We start from the raw sequence: 19,171 nt of genomic DNA on the forward strand, positions 1-19,171 counted from the left end.
AAACAATTTTAAAATAGAATTATTGCTGTAGGGTCATTTCAGTAGAATTCTACAAAAGGTTGGTGGCACTATGTCACAGATTTTGCTCTTCTTTTAAAATTATGTTAATAATAATAAAATATGAAAAATCTAAAAATTTCAATGTATTTGCATTATTCATTACTAAATTATAGGCATTAAAACCTTTGGCGATGGAAGCCTACTTTTTAAAAAACTGTATTTTTGGCATTTTAATATGTTTATAACTTTTTTCTGTAATACAATAAATGCATATTTTTTTATTTACTAAATAAATGTAACTTAACTTAAATAAAAAACAAGGTGCAGCTTATTTATTTGATTTCAGAAAAAAAATATCAGCACACAAAGTGGAACAGTATTCATTAAATTGAAAAACTTTTATGCCAATTATAACTTTTTTCTGATGTATAATAAACTATATATACTTTTAGAACTATAACCTCTACCATAAAAGTAGAATTAAAATTTATTTATTTATTGTTTAGCAGAAAAAATATATACATGGGTAAAAATTGCCAATGATAGAAATCGACAAATTTTGGGCTTAATAAAAATAGTCATTAAAAATTTCTTATACCTTGTACCGATCTAATGACAGCAAATAATAATCATATATAGTATATTATTTAGTGAAGAAAAGTTTTCATTTATTCAGTAACATGTAAAAATGACACTTATTAAAATATATGATATGTTAAAACATCTTTAAAAACATATATAGTTTGAAATAATTGTAAGCACTTTAAAGAAATTGTAGTCACTAAGGAAAATAGTTTATTAGCATTTGAAATTTTTACTATTAACTCTTAGTTTCATTTCAGAATTTGCATTTAATGTGCTTTTTTAAAAACAAATTTCAGCTATTCAGATTTGACAATTGATTGATTACGCATGCATATTATTTTATTATTATTCAAGCATAATGACTAACAACATGTGTTCATTAGGTGATCATTTAAATCAAGAGTGCCACAAATTATCTTATGTCACAAAGTCAGATGTTTGAGATAAAACACATGATTCAAGATATAACACATTGTCCAAATACAAAATAAAATAATCATAAAATTGAAATAAAAAAATAAATGATAAAAAATAAATAATTAGAAAATAGTAATGAATGAAAAAGTATGAAAATAATTAGTAAAAATGATATAGTAATAAATAAATATGATTTTTAATTTTAGATTCATCTATGTTGACAAGTTAGCTGTTTCTCAATGCCAATCATTTCAACAGACTCAATACCAAAAGATGATCCAATAAGGGGAACACGATCTTTCCATACCTTTCGAATAACAGATAATGGTCTTGCTGCTTATACTCTCAGTGAGCATATCAATGGAACGCTTATTATTCCAGTTAAAGCAACCTTATTTAATAAAAAAAAGTAAATATATTTTTAATTACAAGAAATAATAGCAATAATAATAAACAGCATACATTTTTGTAATTTATTCCTTTTTTGAAATTTCAGAAAAATCAAAGTATGTGAAAATATACAATCCACTGATGTATCCAACACATTGACTGACATCAGGTGAGGCAATATATATCCCAATAAAATATGAGAAATAAATTATTAGTAAACTATTCACAATTGTCAATAATCATCATGAATTTGATTAGTTTAGTTGATGATCATGTTTTTAATAAAAAATTAAGTGCAGTGTATTAAATTATGAATTTAATCAGATTTTCAGTCATATCTTAACATACACAGTCTATTTTTATTTAATAATCTAATACATACATAATTTTATATTGAAGAAGATTAGTTTACTGTCTAATCTTTATATTCATATATAAATTTACTTTTCAGCATAATTCCTGTTATGGGAACCTGTGACATCAGTTCAAGAAATTCTGGGAAAGCCGAAATTGCACCCTAAAAGCACAAACAATAGATAATTTTATATTTTTTGATTTGAAATAATGTATGCATGGCATCACTTCCTTTTGTATTCATTTGTTAAATAAAAATGTTTTATTGTAATATCAGTTCATGTGAAAATATTTTTAAAAATTAATTATGGTGGAATTAGCATGTTAAATTATAAGATTATGTCATAATATATAATGGCCTGTCATTTTTAGATTTTACTGAACAAATGAAAAATTTTTTTGCTAAATAATCTGCTAGACATGATTATTATTTGCTGTCATTATTAGATCGGTACAAGGTATCAGAAAAATTTTAATGACTACTTTTATTAAGCCCAAAATTTGTTGATTTTCATCATTAGCAATTTTTACCCATGTATACTTTTTTCTGTTGAACAATAAATAAATTTTAATTCTACTTTTTTGTAAGAGATTATAGTTCTAAAAGTATATATAGTTTATTATAACATCAGAAAAAAGTTATAATGGCATAAAAGTAGTATTTTTTTCAATTTAATGAAAATTGTTTCACTTTTGTGCGCTGATATTTTTTTTCTGAAATCAAGTAAATGAGCCGCACCTTGTTTTTTATTTAAGCTAAGTTACATTTATTTAGTAAATAAAAAAATATGAATTTATCATATTACAGAAAAAAGTTATAAACGTATTAAAATGCCAAAAACACAGATTTTTAAAAAGTAGGCTTCCATCACAAATTTTTTAATGCCTATAATTTAGTAACGGGTAATGCAAATACATTGAAATTTTCAGATTTTTCATATTTTATTATTAATAACATAATTTCAAAAAAAGAGCAAAATCTGTGACATAGTGCCACCAACTTAGATAGAAAATTGTTGAATTCTACTGGAATGAACCTGTAGATAAATAACAAGTCCAACATATAGTTTGAGCAACCATAGGGTGTCTGGACATAGGAAATGTGATATGTTAAGACTACCGACAATGAAGCAGCCATCATAGGGTTTCCTAATTTAGCTATGAGCTATTTTGAAGGATTCAGCAATATATTATACTAAATTACCATCATTTAGTCTATGTATGATAAGATAAGTATGTGTTTATTGTTAACTTTTACAAATACCAAAACTTGTTTGAGAAAAGTTTTATAGAACTAATTAACTTCATGAGAGATAAATACATCAGTAATGAAGATAGCTAGATTGCCACCACTGCATATAACCAAATAATTTATAAAAAGTTTCAAATTGTATTGCGTTCCATTTTATTTGCAACAATATAACTGCCAGAGGTTATTTATAGAAAATAGCTGCTCTTCTCGCACATTTCTCCGAAGTTCTTCGAAGCTTTTGAAGATTTTGCTGGCATGTTATTGTGCATAAAAATATACTAATTCAAAAATAACCATGCGGCAAAGTTTTTAGCCCACCTTAATGCTTTTGTCTTATTAATTGGCCTTAATAATGGTTTTAATTGGCCTTAATAAGCATCTAAACGCCAATGCAAGCCAAATTTCTTCAGTCATTCTTTGGCAATGGAAGTGCTAATCTTAAATCATTAAACTGATTGTACACTTTTTTAGGATTTCCAGAGCATTTTTTGCTTGCATGAGCATCACTTACTTTGTGTCATAGTTATGTCCTTTGCACACAGCATCTTGAAACTTTCGTTGTTTTTTGAAATTTGAACATAAAATCTACTCACGGTAATCCAGCATTCTTTCTCTTTCAGTTAATCGATATTTCAAATAAATACAGATTTTAACTAATTGGAATACTTTAATTGAATCATCAAGTTTAAACTTCTATTTTATAAATAAACAAATATAATCTAACAAGTGTCAATTGAAATATGACAAAGTAGTCTAAATTATTACAGATATACTATAATCATAAACTAAACATAAAGACACTCATTGAAGTCAAAAAAAATAAACAATTTTAATATATTTATATTTTAAAAGCATAATTCACTACCTGTGTCTCTGTAAAAGCTCCAGGTAACAAACTATTTAAACTAAGATGAGTAAACTGTATTGGTTAAATTTTAACAAATATTTTAATTTTTTCTCAAACACAGAAGGAAGTATGAACCTGCATAAACAGGGACATGATACAATGAAAATTTTTTTTTTTTAAACATCTTTGCTTCCAACAAGGCTGCAAGCAACTACTAATTAGAGTTGGAAGTTACTGGAAGAGAAAAGATAAAGATTGTATAGCAAGATAACGATTGACAGACAACTTAAAGGAATGCAAAATATATGAAACAGGAAAGCAAGATGAAGAAAGTGAATTCCAAAAAACTGATGATCGAGGAAAAAAACTAGACAAATATGAGTTTTTGGAGCACTTAAGAAACAGTCACAGAAAAAGGATGACACATAATTGAATGACGAGTAACAAGATATAGAATTTTAGTAGACGGCACAAGAGACGCTAGCTTTTTAAAGCAGTGCCCATTGTAGTATTTGTAGAAAAGAGAAAGAGAAGCAACATTACGATAAAGTGATAATGGTTGGAGGTTGGATGGAAGAGCAGGTTCAACTAAGTTTACATATGCGTTTCTGCACCTTGTCTAAAAGAAAAAGGGCATCATTAGAAGATCCATCCCAGATATGGCAACAGTATTCCATACAAGGCCGGATTTGAGATTTATAGAGATAGAGAATAGAATCCAAAGTAAGAAAGTGTCGAGCTTGATAAGGAGATGCAACCTTAGAGATGCTAACTTTGCAACTGATTTGATATATGGTTTCCAAGACAGATTGGAAGTAAGAGTTAATCCTAGAAGATGACGAGTAGATTTTGACCTTTACATAGGTTTTAGATTTAATTTTTAATAGCATTTTTCCAAGAAAAATCGGAAGAGTTAATCCTAGAAGACAAAGAGTAGATGACTCATCAAGTACATCACCGTTCATAAATATAGGAAGATCTAAATTGCAATAACGATTGGCTGAAAAAATTGAGTTTTATCTGAATTGAAGTTCACCAGCACTGCGAGCCCTATGCTGTAGCAAAATGGATCCTTTTCAAGCTCAAATGCCCCCTCCAAGCCATTAGAGTGTTGGCTTCTTATCACGACAAGAATAAATGGTAGCATCATCAGCAAACAATGCCACCTTAGATGTGAGAATATCTGGAAGATCATTAATGTAAATTAAAAAGAGTATAGGTCCAAGGATAGAACCTTGAGGAACCCCTGAGGTTACGGAATAAGGAGAAGAGTGCTCTCCATCGAGGACAATTTTTATACTACGATTGGAAAGAAAGGATTCAATAATCTTAAAGATGTTGTCAGATACACCATAAGAAAAAAGCTTATGGAGAAGACTAGCATCCCAAACTTTATCAAAAGCTTCAGAAATGTTAAGAGCAATGGCCTTAACCTCTCCACCTTTATCTAATGCACAATAAAACCTATCGGTTATTACTGTTAGCAACAGTTATTACTGTTAGTAACATAAACAGAAAGTAATTATTTTCACATTACTTTTAAAATTTTCTTACTAATAAGATTCAAGTTATACTATATTATTGTCAATTATAGTTTTTTTATATAAACCTTAATTACTTCCTTTTTAAACATTTTATAGGAAGTTCAATATAAAGAGTTTTTTTTATAGTTATATTATAGTTTATATTTTTTTAGTTATATTATAGTTTTTATGGTTTTATAAATACACAGCTCATACACAGTTGAAGATTTTATATGAAAGGCCTTCTGTGTTTGAGAAAAAAATAAAATATTTGTTAAAATTTAACTAATAAATATGTTTTACTTATCTTAGTTTGAATAGTTTATAATTTGTTATCTGGAACTTTTACTCATATTTGTTAAAATTTTTTTGCTAAGTATACATTTATATGTTCAAGGCTCTTTGTTATAAAATAATGGATGTTTAAAAAAAAAAAAAAAAAGTAGAAAAAATATAAGCAACATTTGTTAAGACCTACCCCATGTTTTTTGAAGCTGAGAACTGTAAAGATGCCATAGACTTCACTATCTTTTTCATCAGCTATCTGAAAACAATTATTAACTTTTAAATGTTTCAATGACTTACTATGAGCAACACACACAAAAAAAATCATAATTGTCTAACAAAATAAATGTCACTAGATGTCACTAACAACAAAATAACTTGTAATTTTCAATAATTTGATAATTTCATTAAAAACTTAAACTCAAACTTGATTTACATTCAAATTTACACTTGACTCAAAAGCATAAATTTTTTCAAAAATATTCTTTCATAAGTGTTATATTAAATTTTTAGTTGTTTTTTTTTATATATAAAAACTTTTGTCATTTAGATATGCGGTGGTGGTGTAGTGGTAAAGCGCTTGCTTCATAAGCGAGAGGTTCCGAGTTCAATCCCCACCACGTCCCTGGTAGTACCGCATTCAACTTGTTTCTCCACGCAGCCACCTTGTTCGTCAAGGTTCATGTTTCGGAATTATTATAGTGTTGAGAGTGGGTTATAACCACTATCAAGTAGCCTACTCATCTGTAGTGGCCTTCTCGGCCTTGAGGAGGTGAATAACAAAAAAAAAAACAAAAAAAAAATATCTTTTTTTTATATGTAAACATTTTTGTGATTCTTTATAATATGTTTGTTTTTTATATAGAAAAGTTAAATGTAATGATAAATATGTAACATATACTTTACCTTCATTGTGCTGCCAACATTTTCTTGGTTTATTATCAATTCACAAAGCTCAGAAATATCAACATGAAGTGTCACAAAAACCTAAAAAAAGTTATATCAAAATTTCATTTGACACAGAGTTTAAAACAATCTTAAACCCATGACTCAACTCAAGGATTGCATACTAGTAATAAAATTGTAAATAAAAATAAAGTTGTAAAGTAATAACAAAATTGCATTTTGCACTTAATATTTCTGATTATAATGTTAAAATTGTACTGTGAAGGAAAAATTCAGCAATTATTTTTTAATATATCATGATAATTTTACAGCTTTCAATTTTATGATTTAATCTTACTCTGTAATTTATAAATTTTAACATTTTATAACTGTGCTGTAAAAAATAATTCTAAATAAGTTAAATTTGTACTACATTGGAAGTTTAAAAGATATTTTGGAGTTGTAAACTTTTAACACAAGAATATTAGACTAAACATATTAACACTAATATGAACGAAGATATTTAAAAAATATATATCACCAAACAAAATCTTATATACCAAAACAAAAACAGTTTTTTTTTTCTTTTTCTGAAAATGCCATATACTATAAAGATAAGCAAAACTAGTGAGCAAATGCTTATCTAAATACGCTATAGAAGATCGAATCGAATCAGCAATATGAGGAAATCTGAGTTTAAACATTTTTTTATAGCACACATTTCAAAAAAAATTAAAACAAATTGTTTTTGATATACTCTAGGTATTTTTGGATAAATAAATCTATTTTGATAGTACCATAGCACCATATATCTATGAAATGGATTGGAAATATCCGGAAATAAATGATTTGATAAAAATCAATGCATTTTTTTCAAATCGAATCTCGAATTGAAGCAACACTTGATTTGCAGGGTCCTAACATATATATATATATATATATATATATATATATATATATATATATATATATATATATATATATATATATATATATATATATATATATATATATATATATATATATATATATATATATATATATATATATATATATATATATATATATATATATATATATATATATATATATATATATATATATATATATATATATACACACACTATATATATAAATTACTATTCCAGCTGTGTATATATGTGTGTGTATATATATACACACACATATATACACAGCTGGAATAGTAATTTGATCAATATACCAGTTAATTAAAGCAATTTTATTCTGCATAAAACTAATTTTTGATTAAAAGTCGCATATTTTCATTGTTCATCTCATTGCACCATTCAATGAAGTTCAGCACCCTTTGATGAAGTTCATCAACCTTTAATTGTTAATTACTACTCAACAGATTTTTTAAACTATTTTGCACAAAAAAGCTAATGAGTTGTAGTTTAATTGTATTGTTGTTAAGTATTGGTTACCATAGTTATCAGGTTAAAACAAGTAAACAAATATCAAATGAAAGTTCAGAATTTTTTTTTCAAATGCTTCTTTGTCACAAGTTAACATTTCAAAATTGACTTGTGTTAATATAAGAATTAAAAGATAAATATAATACAAAATCAAACATTCACTCCATAAAGACAAATATAAGTAGCAGAGAGATCTCGCCAAAAAATTTGAGTGCAGTCAATCTTTAATAAGAAAAGTATTTAAACCTAAACTAAAAGCAATCCAATGGAGAAATTAAAACATCTCATTGTTTAAAAATGCTATATAAAACTTTAAACCAAGAAAACTTGCGCATAAATAAAGTCAATAAAAAATATTGCAAAATACTTTTAAAAATTGCCAGACTAGCAATGTTTTTATTAGTAAAAAGGTTTATAGACCACTAACAAATTCAAACTGAGAAATTTGCTTCTAAAGATGTTTCTAAAAAAAAAAATTTGAAAGAAGATCCAGGAAATGATGTCAGGTACTTTTAAAAATATTTTGTTTTTATCTAAGAGTTAAATCTTAAAATAAAAAAATTTAGATTTATTGTGTAAAAAAACTATTTGAAGTATAATGAATGAATGAAAGAATGAAGTAGAAAGATATGAATGAAAGAATAAAGTAGGGTATAATGAAGTAGATATATAATGAAATATAATAATATATAACAAAGTATGATATATAATAAAGTGAGGCACACCACTCATATTATTTTTTTTTTCACAACACGCCCCAGAATTAAAAATTTTTTGTTTTACTTTTTTTACACAGTGTTGCTTTGAAATTCTAAATAAAGACACAAAACAGCAACTAAAAAATCTAAAAGTGAATATACACAAGTTATATATAGCTTTTTCCAAACCTTTTCATCTCTGCTAATAAACTGTGTTTTAGGAAACTGAGCATATTGTTAGTCTAGAAACATTTATTTGTTTTACTATTGCAAGATTGAAAGATCTCATTTTAATAAAATTCTGTTGCTATTTAATTTGTGGTTGTCAATGAAGCTGGGATGTAGAACAGATTTGGATTGGTTGAAATGCATTAGCTTACATTTCTTGATACTAATTTCTTCATTTAAGTTTTGTAACAGTTTTATGTGAAGAACTTTGTCAAATGCCTCAGTATGTCAACAAGAAGCTTACATGATATATAAACCAAGAAATCAATAGTCTTAAGTAAGTTTGTAATTTTGTTTATGAAACCATGATTTTTTGTTTACAAAACAATACTAATAATTTAATTTAAGATGAGAGACAATAGATAATGATAATCTTTATATCAACTACTTTCTCCATTAATCTACATGTCACATAAGTAATGAAAACTAATTTGTATTTAATTGGGTCTATTTTGAAACTTTCTATGAACAAGTGTCACATTTGCTACAAGCCATACCTTTGGTATTATTCCTTGCTCCTATTGAAAATAAGACTAATAAAAAATAATGGTTAATGCTATTCAGTAGGGTGGAGTGAATTTTAGTTTTTTTTACAATTCGTTTAGCCTGGGTGTGCAAAAGTTGTCTATTCATTTCAGAAATACTCTGGAAAAATATCAATGCTCTAGGAAATTATCTTGAGGTTCCTCAAGACCTTTAAAATTTTATTGGGTCCCTAATATTATGTAAAAAAAAAATTTTCAAAAGTATGTCATGTTGGGTCTCAAAAGAAGCAAAATTTTATAAAAATTTCAAAAATAACAATTATTTTATAAAAACATTATTATTTAAGATTTTTATGAAATTATAATTAGAAAAAATAAACTTTTTTCATTTTTAGTTTAAAAGGTCATTTTTTCTGCAATAAACTATAAAATAACAATTTTATTTTTTAAATAGTTATTTTTAAAAAAAAAAATTTTTTTCCAGAGTATTTCTGAAATGAATAGACAACTTTTGCACACCCAGGCTAAACGAATTGTAAAAAAAACTAAAATTCACTCCACCCTACTATTCAGGTCTTGTTTTAAATAAAAATTGCTTAATGCATTAGCTTAACGCAATATTTGACGTCATAAAACTCTCTTTTTATTTTTTAAAGACATTAACTTTTTAAAATTACTTCAATAATATTAATTACTGCAAAACAAGTTAAATGTTATTTAACGGCTATTTTATTATTACTAAGGGAATGTTTATTTTATTATTATTATTTTTTTAATATTAAATAAATATAATATTGCATTTTTAAAAAATTATTATTAACAAACTTCTTTCTTTTTCTAGACATTTGCATAAATGAATTAAAATATTTTAAATTTTTGTATTTTTAAAATGATTATTTCTAATAGCGCCTTTGCAACTACCAATGATTTTTTATTATAAAAGCTATATAAAAATAATATAAAAAATTAGCCAGAAACAAATAAAAAAGTTATGTAAATTTATTTACTTTATTTATTATAAGTTTATTAGTTTATTATTTTATTATTAAAATCATATCGCTGTATACATCATTTATTAAAAAATAATCGCTGCAATTTAACTTTCATTATAAAAAAAAAGTTCAACTTATGTTTTGTGCAAATTTTTGAAGCAGCCATTTATTTAAAACTTAATTTTGAGTAAAACAAAAAATGTTTGAGAAGGAAAACATAAAAATCAATTGAGATAAAAATGAGCTAATTTTTTTTAAGAGCAAATAAAATTTCAATATTAAATAATATTTAGTAATATTTTTAAATAAATTTGACAGTTAATTTAAACCCAAGCGTTAACTTTAATTTTAATAAAAATTATATATTTTTATATATATATATATATATTTTAAAATATATTTTTAAATCAAAATTAAATTATATATTTTTAAATCAAAATTTAATTATAAATCTTTTTTATCAGAATAAAATTATATATTTTTATTAAATTAGTTTTAAATTAAATCAAATATTTTTTATCAGAGTTAAATAATATTTTTATGATCTTTGCTTCAAGCTTAAAAAATCAATCATTACAACAAAATTAAAAAAAAAAAGAAAGATAAACTTTTAATTTTATTTGAGTTTTTTTCATTAGGGATCGTCCATAAATTATGTAACGCAAAATTAAACTTATAGACCAAAGACAAAGTATTAAAAGTTTTCCCTCAGAGAATCATTAACTAAACCAAGTATATAAACAAGCTTTAAAGTCCAGCGAAAACCGCCGCTCAAAAGAGCAAAATTATTTCCTACTAAACTTATTAAATAAGTTTTGCGTTGCATAATTTATGGACAATCCTTTAGTAAATAGCGCTTGTATCAAACATAATTGTCATTTAAACTTTTGTAACAAATATTTTTACATAAACATCATTCAAAAGTTAATGCGACTTTTTCAAAACTTCTTTTATCTTACTGCTTATAGAACAATTTAAAAGTTAAAAAATGATAAAAAAGTCGCTTAACCGAAATTGCTTACTGCATACGTAAAATTGCTTAAGTAATGTAAATCGCTCTACGCATAGCGCTTTAAAACAAGGCCTGCTATTGTGTTAGCACATGTTTTAAATACATAAAGACTTATGCAATAATAACCTGTAACAAAAATCATGTGCATTGCATTGCAAAATCAAAATGCCATCTTGATCTCAATTTTATACCTAAAAACTTTTTACAAAATAATATTTTTATGTCTGAATAATATTATAACATGGTTGCATTTTTTCTAGAAGTCAAACTTAGAAAAACTATTTTTTTTACCACCATTATTACTTAAAAGTATGCTTAACAATATATTACATTGCTATAAAAAATTTTATTACATCACATTATTGGAACATGGAGTTATGTTATGCGATTAGGTTTTTGTAAAACATTTAACAAAATTCAATAAAAAAATACATTGTGTAGTAGCTGCTTTATTCCATGAAAATCTTCTTCAAAAGGCATCTCAGCTTCAAACTCTACATTTATATCCTAAAAAAAAAATCTTCTTCAAAAGGCATCTCAGCTTTAAACTCTACTTTTATTTACATTTATATCTTAAAAAAAAAAAAGAATTGAAAAAAAAATTATAAAGTTATAAATATATAGGCAATTAAAAAGTGTCATAGATTCTAGGGGTTAACAAGAGGTTATAATTGTCAATAAATGCTTAAATAGCCCTTGTGTTAGAACCATTAAAATTTTAAGCACATTTTAAGCTTACATTTATAGCACAACATATACAATTTTCTGATTCTAAATCTACTATTCTTTACTTATTTTTCCATTATTTATTATTTATTATATTTATTATTTGTTTATTAATAATCTATTATGCAATTTTTTTTTTATTAAAATAAAATTTGCTGGTGTATATGTAGTTTTAAATTAATACAGTAGTACTAATTTAAAATATTATTATTAAATTAATATTAATACACAAAAATTAATATTATAGTTATATATAATTATAATTCATATACTTTTATATTTCACTTTCAATACATATAAAATGTACAAACTCAAGTGTTTACACACTAAATTGATTTATTTTACTGTGCAAATGATGTTTCTTCAAAGCATACATACAAAAACTACACATTAGGGTAATGCTTAGTGACATCTTTGTTAGCCAGCTTCCTTGTTAAAGATTTTTTGAATTATTTTCATACTTTTCACATATAAAGAATTTTATTAAGTGAGTTTTATTTTAACACACAACTTTTTTTATGATCTGGTTTCGCCCACCATCCACCATCCTCCAGTTATAGAGAAGTAGTACAACACTTTGCAAATTAAAAAAAAATTAAAAAAGTTCCCTCTTCAACAGTTGAAGAGAATTATACAACTATTTAACAACCATATCTAATCTACCAAACCTTTTAAGCAGCCAAATCTAATCTATCAAATGTTTTAGCAGTCATTTGTTTTATTTGATTAATTAGATTTCAAGTTTCTAAAGTTTTTCAAGAATATATCTGTTAAAAAGCAACTTTAGTTAATCAATAATTTCAGCTACATGTCGCTGACCAACAAAAAAACTGAAAAAAAAGGGAAATGATGTCAATAAATCATAATTTTACTGATCAACTTAAAAAAAGGTCAAATGCAACATTTTATCAGTTGGGCTCAGTACTTTCTGGCTGTATGTACTTAACAATAACTTAAAAAATAAATAACAAATTGATTCCATATTTTTTATAATGAAATTTATTGTATTATTTAAAGTTTTTAATTAGTTAGTACAGATTTCAGTGGACACTTAGAAAATAATTAAAATTTTTTGAGAGTAAGTGCTTTCAGTGACCTTTTTTGATGCTGCTATCCAATTTTGCTTAAATTTTTTGTCATCTTTCACTGATTTGTTGCTTTTTAAAAAGATTACTTTTACAATTGCCCAGTAACTCTTGAAAAACCACTACTCAGGGCAGTTTTGGAAGATTTACATCTTTTGAGACAATTTGATTCACATCTTTTGGGACAAATTCGATGCCATTTTGGTTGTACTACTCCATTGTCTTTCTGGACAAAAGATAGTTGTTTTGCATTGTCTTTCTGTTGCCAAAAGATAGTTGTTTTGCAATGTTTGTTAATAAATGGCCAAAGAGGTTTCTGAAAACATTCAACAATATACAAATCGAAAGTCAAAGACTTTTGAGTGATAAATGGAGCACTAATAAGGCCACAAAAGCAAATTAATTGCCACATGAGGAACTTTGGAGCAAACTTTTCAGTCAAAAAATACTTAAATTTGTTGCTAACATAGACATCTTTTAAATGATAATAATATTGATGACCGGGCAACTGTGAGAAATATTTTTTGCAGTATGTTTCGTTGGCCTCATTAATGCATAAATTTTCTCGGTTAAAAAGTTTGACAAACTACTTTGCACATAGAATTGCTTTTAATTCTCCATCAATTAATTGCTTTGGAGTTTTTTTCTTGTGTAAGCCTTCAAACCCTTGCTTTTGAGTGCTTTTTTGACAAGGAAACAACTGCATTTAAAATTTTTGGCCAGATCTCTTTGGGATTGGCATCAATTTGTTGGAATTGAGCGGATGATCAAATTCACTTTGTTTTTGTCAACAAAACCTTCAATCTTTCCACTGCATCTTTTTATTTTGATAGTTTAAGTCTTTTTGTATTGCCTCAATATGTTATGTTTATGTATCTGCTAATAAAGAATTAACAACTTTTGACAGCTTTTCAATTTTTGAATGTGAGCAGGTTGGATATTAAAGGAAAATCCTCCCTATACTTCTGTAAGTTCTGCGCCCAACCAGTTTCTCTCTGCAGCAACAGCAACCAGTTTTGCAGCAAGTTTCGTGTACCAGATTGAGAGTTTTAATAACTAAAATGATCAAAAACCTGAAAAAAACTTCTTAAACTGCAGTGGGAACTTCCTAAACTGCAGTGGGCTTGTACATCTGGGCTTCTAAAGTCTGGGTTCTGGGCATCTCTGGGGCATCACAGGGCATCTTTGCATCTGGGCTTACTACATCTCATATACTATGTTATAGCAACAATGAAATCAATTAGAAGCAATCACTGTAATATAAAAAAATTTAATAGCAGGAGTTTCTGGACTTTTCAATTTTTTTTTTACCATTTATTCTTATTTAAAAATTATGCATCCAGAATACATACATTCCTAAAAGCAACACAAAATAATAATAATAATAATAATAATGATAATAATAACACAAAATAATAATAATAATTATCTTTCTCTTTTCTACAAATACTATAATGGGCACTGCTCTAAAGAGCTAGCATCTGTTGTGCCATCTACTAAAATTTATTCTCGTGTTACTCGCCATTTAATTAAGTGTCATCCTTTTTCTGTGACTGTTCCTAAGTGCTCCAAAAACGCTTATTCGTCTAGTTTTTTTCCTGGAACATCAGCTCTTTGGAATTCGCTTCCTTCATCTTGCTTTCTTGATTCATATAATTTGCAATCCTTCAAGTCGTCCGTCAATCGCTATCTTGCTCTACAATCTTCATCTTTTTTCTTTCAGTAACTTCCAACTTTAATTAGTGGCTGCCTGCAGCCTTGTTGGAAGCAAAGATGTTTAAAAAAAATTAAAATAAAAAAATAAAAAAAATAAGAGAAAAGAGAAAACAACAAAAAAAAATTAACAGTTTTTTAAATAAAAGCTTATGCTGGAAGTAAAATTATTGTAAAAAATTTAAATTTAAATTTGATTGATGTGTATTGATGTATATACTTTTACAATTTTTTAATTAATATATTTTTCAAAAAGACAATTAGTATTTGCTGGCATTGACATTTGCCTTAAAACAGTATCACAGTGAGGATTACTAAATTAATGAGAATATCCTGAGAGATGTTATACCAACATTTTTAATTGAAACAAATAAATGTTAGTTGATTTTCTACCAACTAAATACTTATCTATGAACGCCTAAAGATGCTTAATAAGATTGAGATCTAGACTCTTAAAAGGCCATTTAAGAACTTTTTGTGATTTAAAGTATTCCTTAACAGATCTGGAACAATGGTTTGGATCATTATCTTGTTGTAAGATACATTTACAACTTGAAATATTTTAAATGTAAAAATACATTGAAACCATAACATTTCTTCTCCCATGTTAAAATGTGGGTAACTGATATTTGGATCATGTCTGGCTTCTATTGGAGTCATACCTAATTTCACTAATACTGAATAGTAATAAATAACTTTAATTCATCAGAAAAAAGGACTTTTGACCCATCATTAATTTTTTTTTGACCAATTATTAACTTCAAACCTTATTCTAGATTTTAAATCTCTTGCAGATATCAGCTGCTTCTTAATTGGACAGTGGCCATGCAAATTAACTTCATAACAGTCATAATCAATGTTTAATTGTATCGACACTACAGTTTCTACCATGAAACTGATGCATAATTGAATAAGGTTTGATGGCGGCCTTGCATAGATTTTTTTTGGAATACCTTATAAATAATCTAATATCTTTCCATAATGTGACTTGTTCCTGGTTTAGAAATAATGTAAAATTTAGAAATCTTTCTGTATGCCATTTTTTTGGCTGCAGCCTTATTAATAATTTCTTTATTTTATTTAAAACTTCCTTAGCCTTTTATATGCTTTTAAAACATCATTAACCACTTAACGAATTTGCTCGACATATGTCGAGCAAACTTTTTTAGCCAAAAAAAATTTGCTCGAGATATGTCGAGCATTACCAAAAATTGGTATACTTTGAGAGCTAGCTCGCTATATGTCGAGCAAAGCTTCTGATTGGTTATTATGATATCTGATGCGCTTCCTGTACGATAAACTCTTCTTTTTATGACTGCCACGCGCCAGTGTTTACACGTGGGCGGTTGGAAGTGCATTGCATTGTTTCGTGACTTTTTTTTAAGTGATTGATAATTTTGCATGAATTATCTGTTGCGTAACCTGCATTGTTGAATTATTTGTGCCCATTTTTTGTGTTACTTATAAATATGATGGATTCCGACAGTGACGAAGGAAGTTTATTGGGCGATACCGACTCAGTTCATGTTAGTTCGTCTGACTATGAGAGGAGTGATTCCAGTGACAGTGAAGGTTTCTCAGACGATGATTCTGAAGAAGATGAGCCTACGCTTGCAGACGTGCGTGCATGGCAAATTGAACCTCAACCAACGATACCTCATCCTAGGTTTCCATTTGTTTTCGGCAACCAAAATATTCCTGCTAATGGAAATGCATTAGACTTTTTGAATTTATATTTTGACGATGAACTAATCAATATTATTGTCACTGAAACAAATCGGTATGCATTGCAGAAAGGCGATAGAGATTTTCCTAATACCAATGCAAGGGAGATTCGTGTATTTCTCGCACTCGTAATGTTGCAAGGCTTGGTAGTAAAGTCTAGTCATTGGCTTTACTGGTCAAAAAAACCTCTCTTAGACACTCCATTTTTTAGAGAGTGCATGCCTCTCAAAAGGTTCAAGGCACTAAAAAAATATTTGCACTTTGCAAATAGTGAAGACTACAATCCTGAAACTCACCCCCAACCAAAATTGAACAAAATTTACCCTATTTACCAGCTTCTCAGCAATAAATTCAAAACATTGTATAAGCTGGATCGTGACGTGACCATCGACGAAAGTCTAATGCTTTATAAAGGTAGACTCGGTTGGGTGCAATACATCCCTCTGAAACGTGCAAGATTTGGAATTAAATTTTATATGTTATGCGAGTCTTCAACTGGATACGTTTGGTCTACTATTATTTATACGGGCAAATATTTTGTATGCGTGATTTTGCCTAGTCTCTACAATTTTACAGTGCCATAAATGTACATTTACGAAAGTTTATGTAATGTTATATAATTAGAGTTTTTAATAAAATCATAAATTTATAAATTTATTGAAATCAACTTTATATTTTATTGTTTAGAAATAGAGGAAATTAAGTTTGCAACTAGGTTCACTTCAATTTTTCAAGAATTTTGCAAGAATTTTATGCAATATTGCAATGCTCGACATATGTCGAGCAAGTTTTCAAAGGTCAATTAGGAAAGTCATAAATTATTAAAATATATTAAAATTTATTAATTATTATTATTTTCCTTTTTTGCATGGTTAAAACAGTAAAATCAATTTAAAAAAAAATAGATTTGTTTTTGACACACTTTTGAAAATTAATAGGTTTGTTAAGTGGTTAAGAAATTTAATTATAAAATTTTACAAGTTTTTTGGTCTTTAATATTGCTTTTGTTTACAAAAAGTTGATTTAATTGAACTCAAGTTTTTGTAAACAAAAGCAAATGAAACAAGTTGACGTTTATCTACTATATGCTATATCTACTATAGCATATTCATGTAACAAATTGTTACCATTAATTAAAAATGAATTTCAGAAAAAGAAGAAAAAAACAGAGAATAATGATAGAAAAAATTGCTGCTCTATGTCAAACCCACAGTCGATGTAGCAGCAGTCTGCTGCGAGTCAGGCTATTTGTCAGTCGATGTATGTACTGAAGTCCCCGGCTATTTCAGTATGACATCAGACTGATTACCTAAACCAGTAGTATAAGATATATACATATATATATATATATATATATATATATATATATATATATATATATATATATATATATATATATACATATATATATACATATATATACATACATATATAGATATATATATATATATATATATATATATATATATATATATATATATATATATATATATATATACATATATATATACATATATATATACATATATATACATACATATATATATATATATATATATATATATATATATATATATATATATATATATATATATATATATATATATATATATATATATATATATATATATATATATATATATATATATATATATATATATATATATATATAGGGCTGTATCTAGCCATAGATTGGGCACTACCGCTTATGATAATTTTCCTAAATACAAATGTAACTGAAAAAGAAAAAAAGATGGGTCGCTTGAAATATTATAAATTATATTATTATAATATATATATATGTGTATATATATATATATATATATATATATATATATATATACACATATATATATATATATATATATATATATATATATATATATATATATATATATATATACATATATACATATATATATATATATACATATATATACATATATATATATATATATATACATATATATATATGCATATATATATATATATATGTATATATATATATATATATATATATATATATATATATATATATATATATATATATATTAATATTTATATATTATTAATAATTATAATAGTAATAACAATAATAATAACAGTAACTATAACTATTGGTATTAATTATTATTTAATTGTTAAACATTAATGAGTCATCAATAAAATGTGTATGCAAAAAAATTAGATTTTCAATCTTGACCTTAAATTATAATAAAAAAATTATAAATTATTGTTTATTTTCATCATGATAGTAAACCCATTTATTTTAAAAAAAATTTAACTACGCCTACTTCAAACTTTTCATTTTCTTCTACAGCTTCGTCATTGCTTTCTTCATTATCACTTGACTCAGAAGATGAATCATTATCGCTGGTAACTCTCTTGCTTTTAACTTTTGATTCCATAGTCTATTGTAATAATCACAGAATTTTTGTAAAAAAAAAAAAAAAAAGTGTTTTAATCTAAAGTAAAATTTTTAATAAAAAATTAATGCATGGATTGACATGATTTTATAAATATCATTATTGTG

At 25.9% G+C, this 19,171-nt stretch overlaps 1 protein-coding gene across 1 annotated transcript in view; it reads right to left on the reverse strand.

Annotated features, from left to right (window-relative positions):
- The window catches only part of LOC136071849 (protein BCCIP homolog), a 34,320-nt gene extending 15,214 nt beyond the window's left edge, over positions 1-19,106 (reverse strand). Inside the window, exons 1-4 of the mRNA XM_065797334.1 lie at positions 18,933-19,106; positions 11,822-11,896; positions 6,560-6,640; positions 5,847-5,912 (exon numbers count right to left, since the gene is read on the reverse strand). Of these exons, the coding sequence (XP_065653406.1) occupies positions 5,847-5,912; positions 6,560-6,640; positions 11,822-11,896; positions 18,933-19,046 (336 nt within the window). The 5' untranslated portion in view covers positions 19,047-19,106. The remainder of the gene's footprint in view (positions 1-5,846; positions 5,913-6,559; positions 6,641-11,821; positions 11,897-18,932) is intronic.
- Between the last annotated feature and the right edge of the window lie 65 nt (positions 19,107-19,171).

The sequence above is a fragment of the Hydra vulgaris genome, chromosome 05 (assembly GCF_038396675.1).
Source record: "Hydra vulgaris chromosome 05, alternate assembly HydraT2T_AEP".
In the NCBI taxonomy this organism is placed as follows: Eukaryota; Metazoa; Cnidaria; class Hydrozoa; order Anthoathecata; family Hydridae; genus Hydra; species Hydra vulgaris.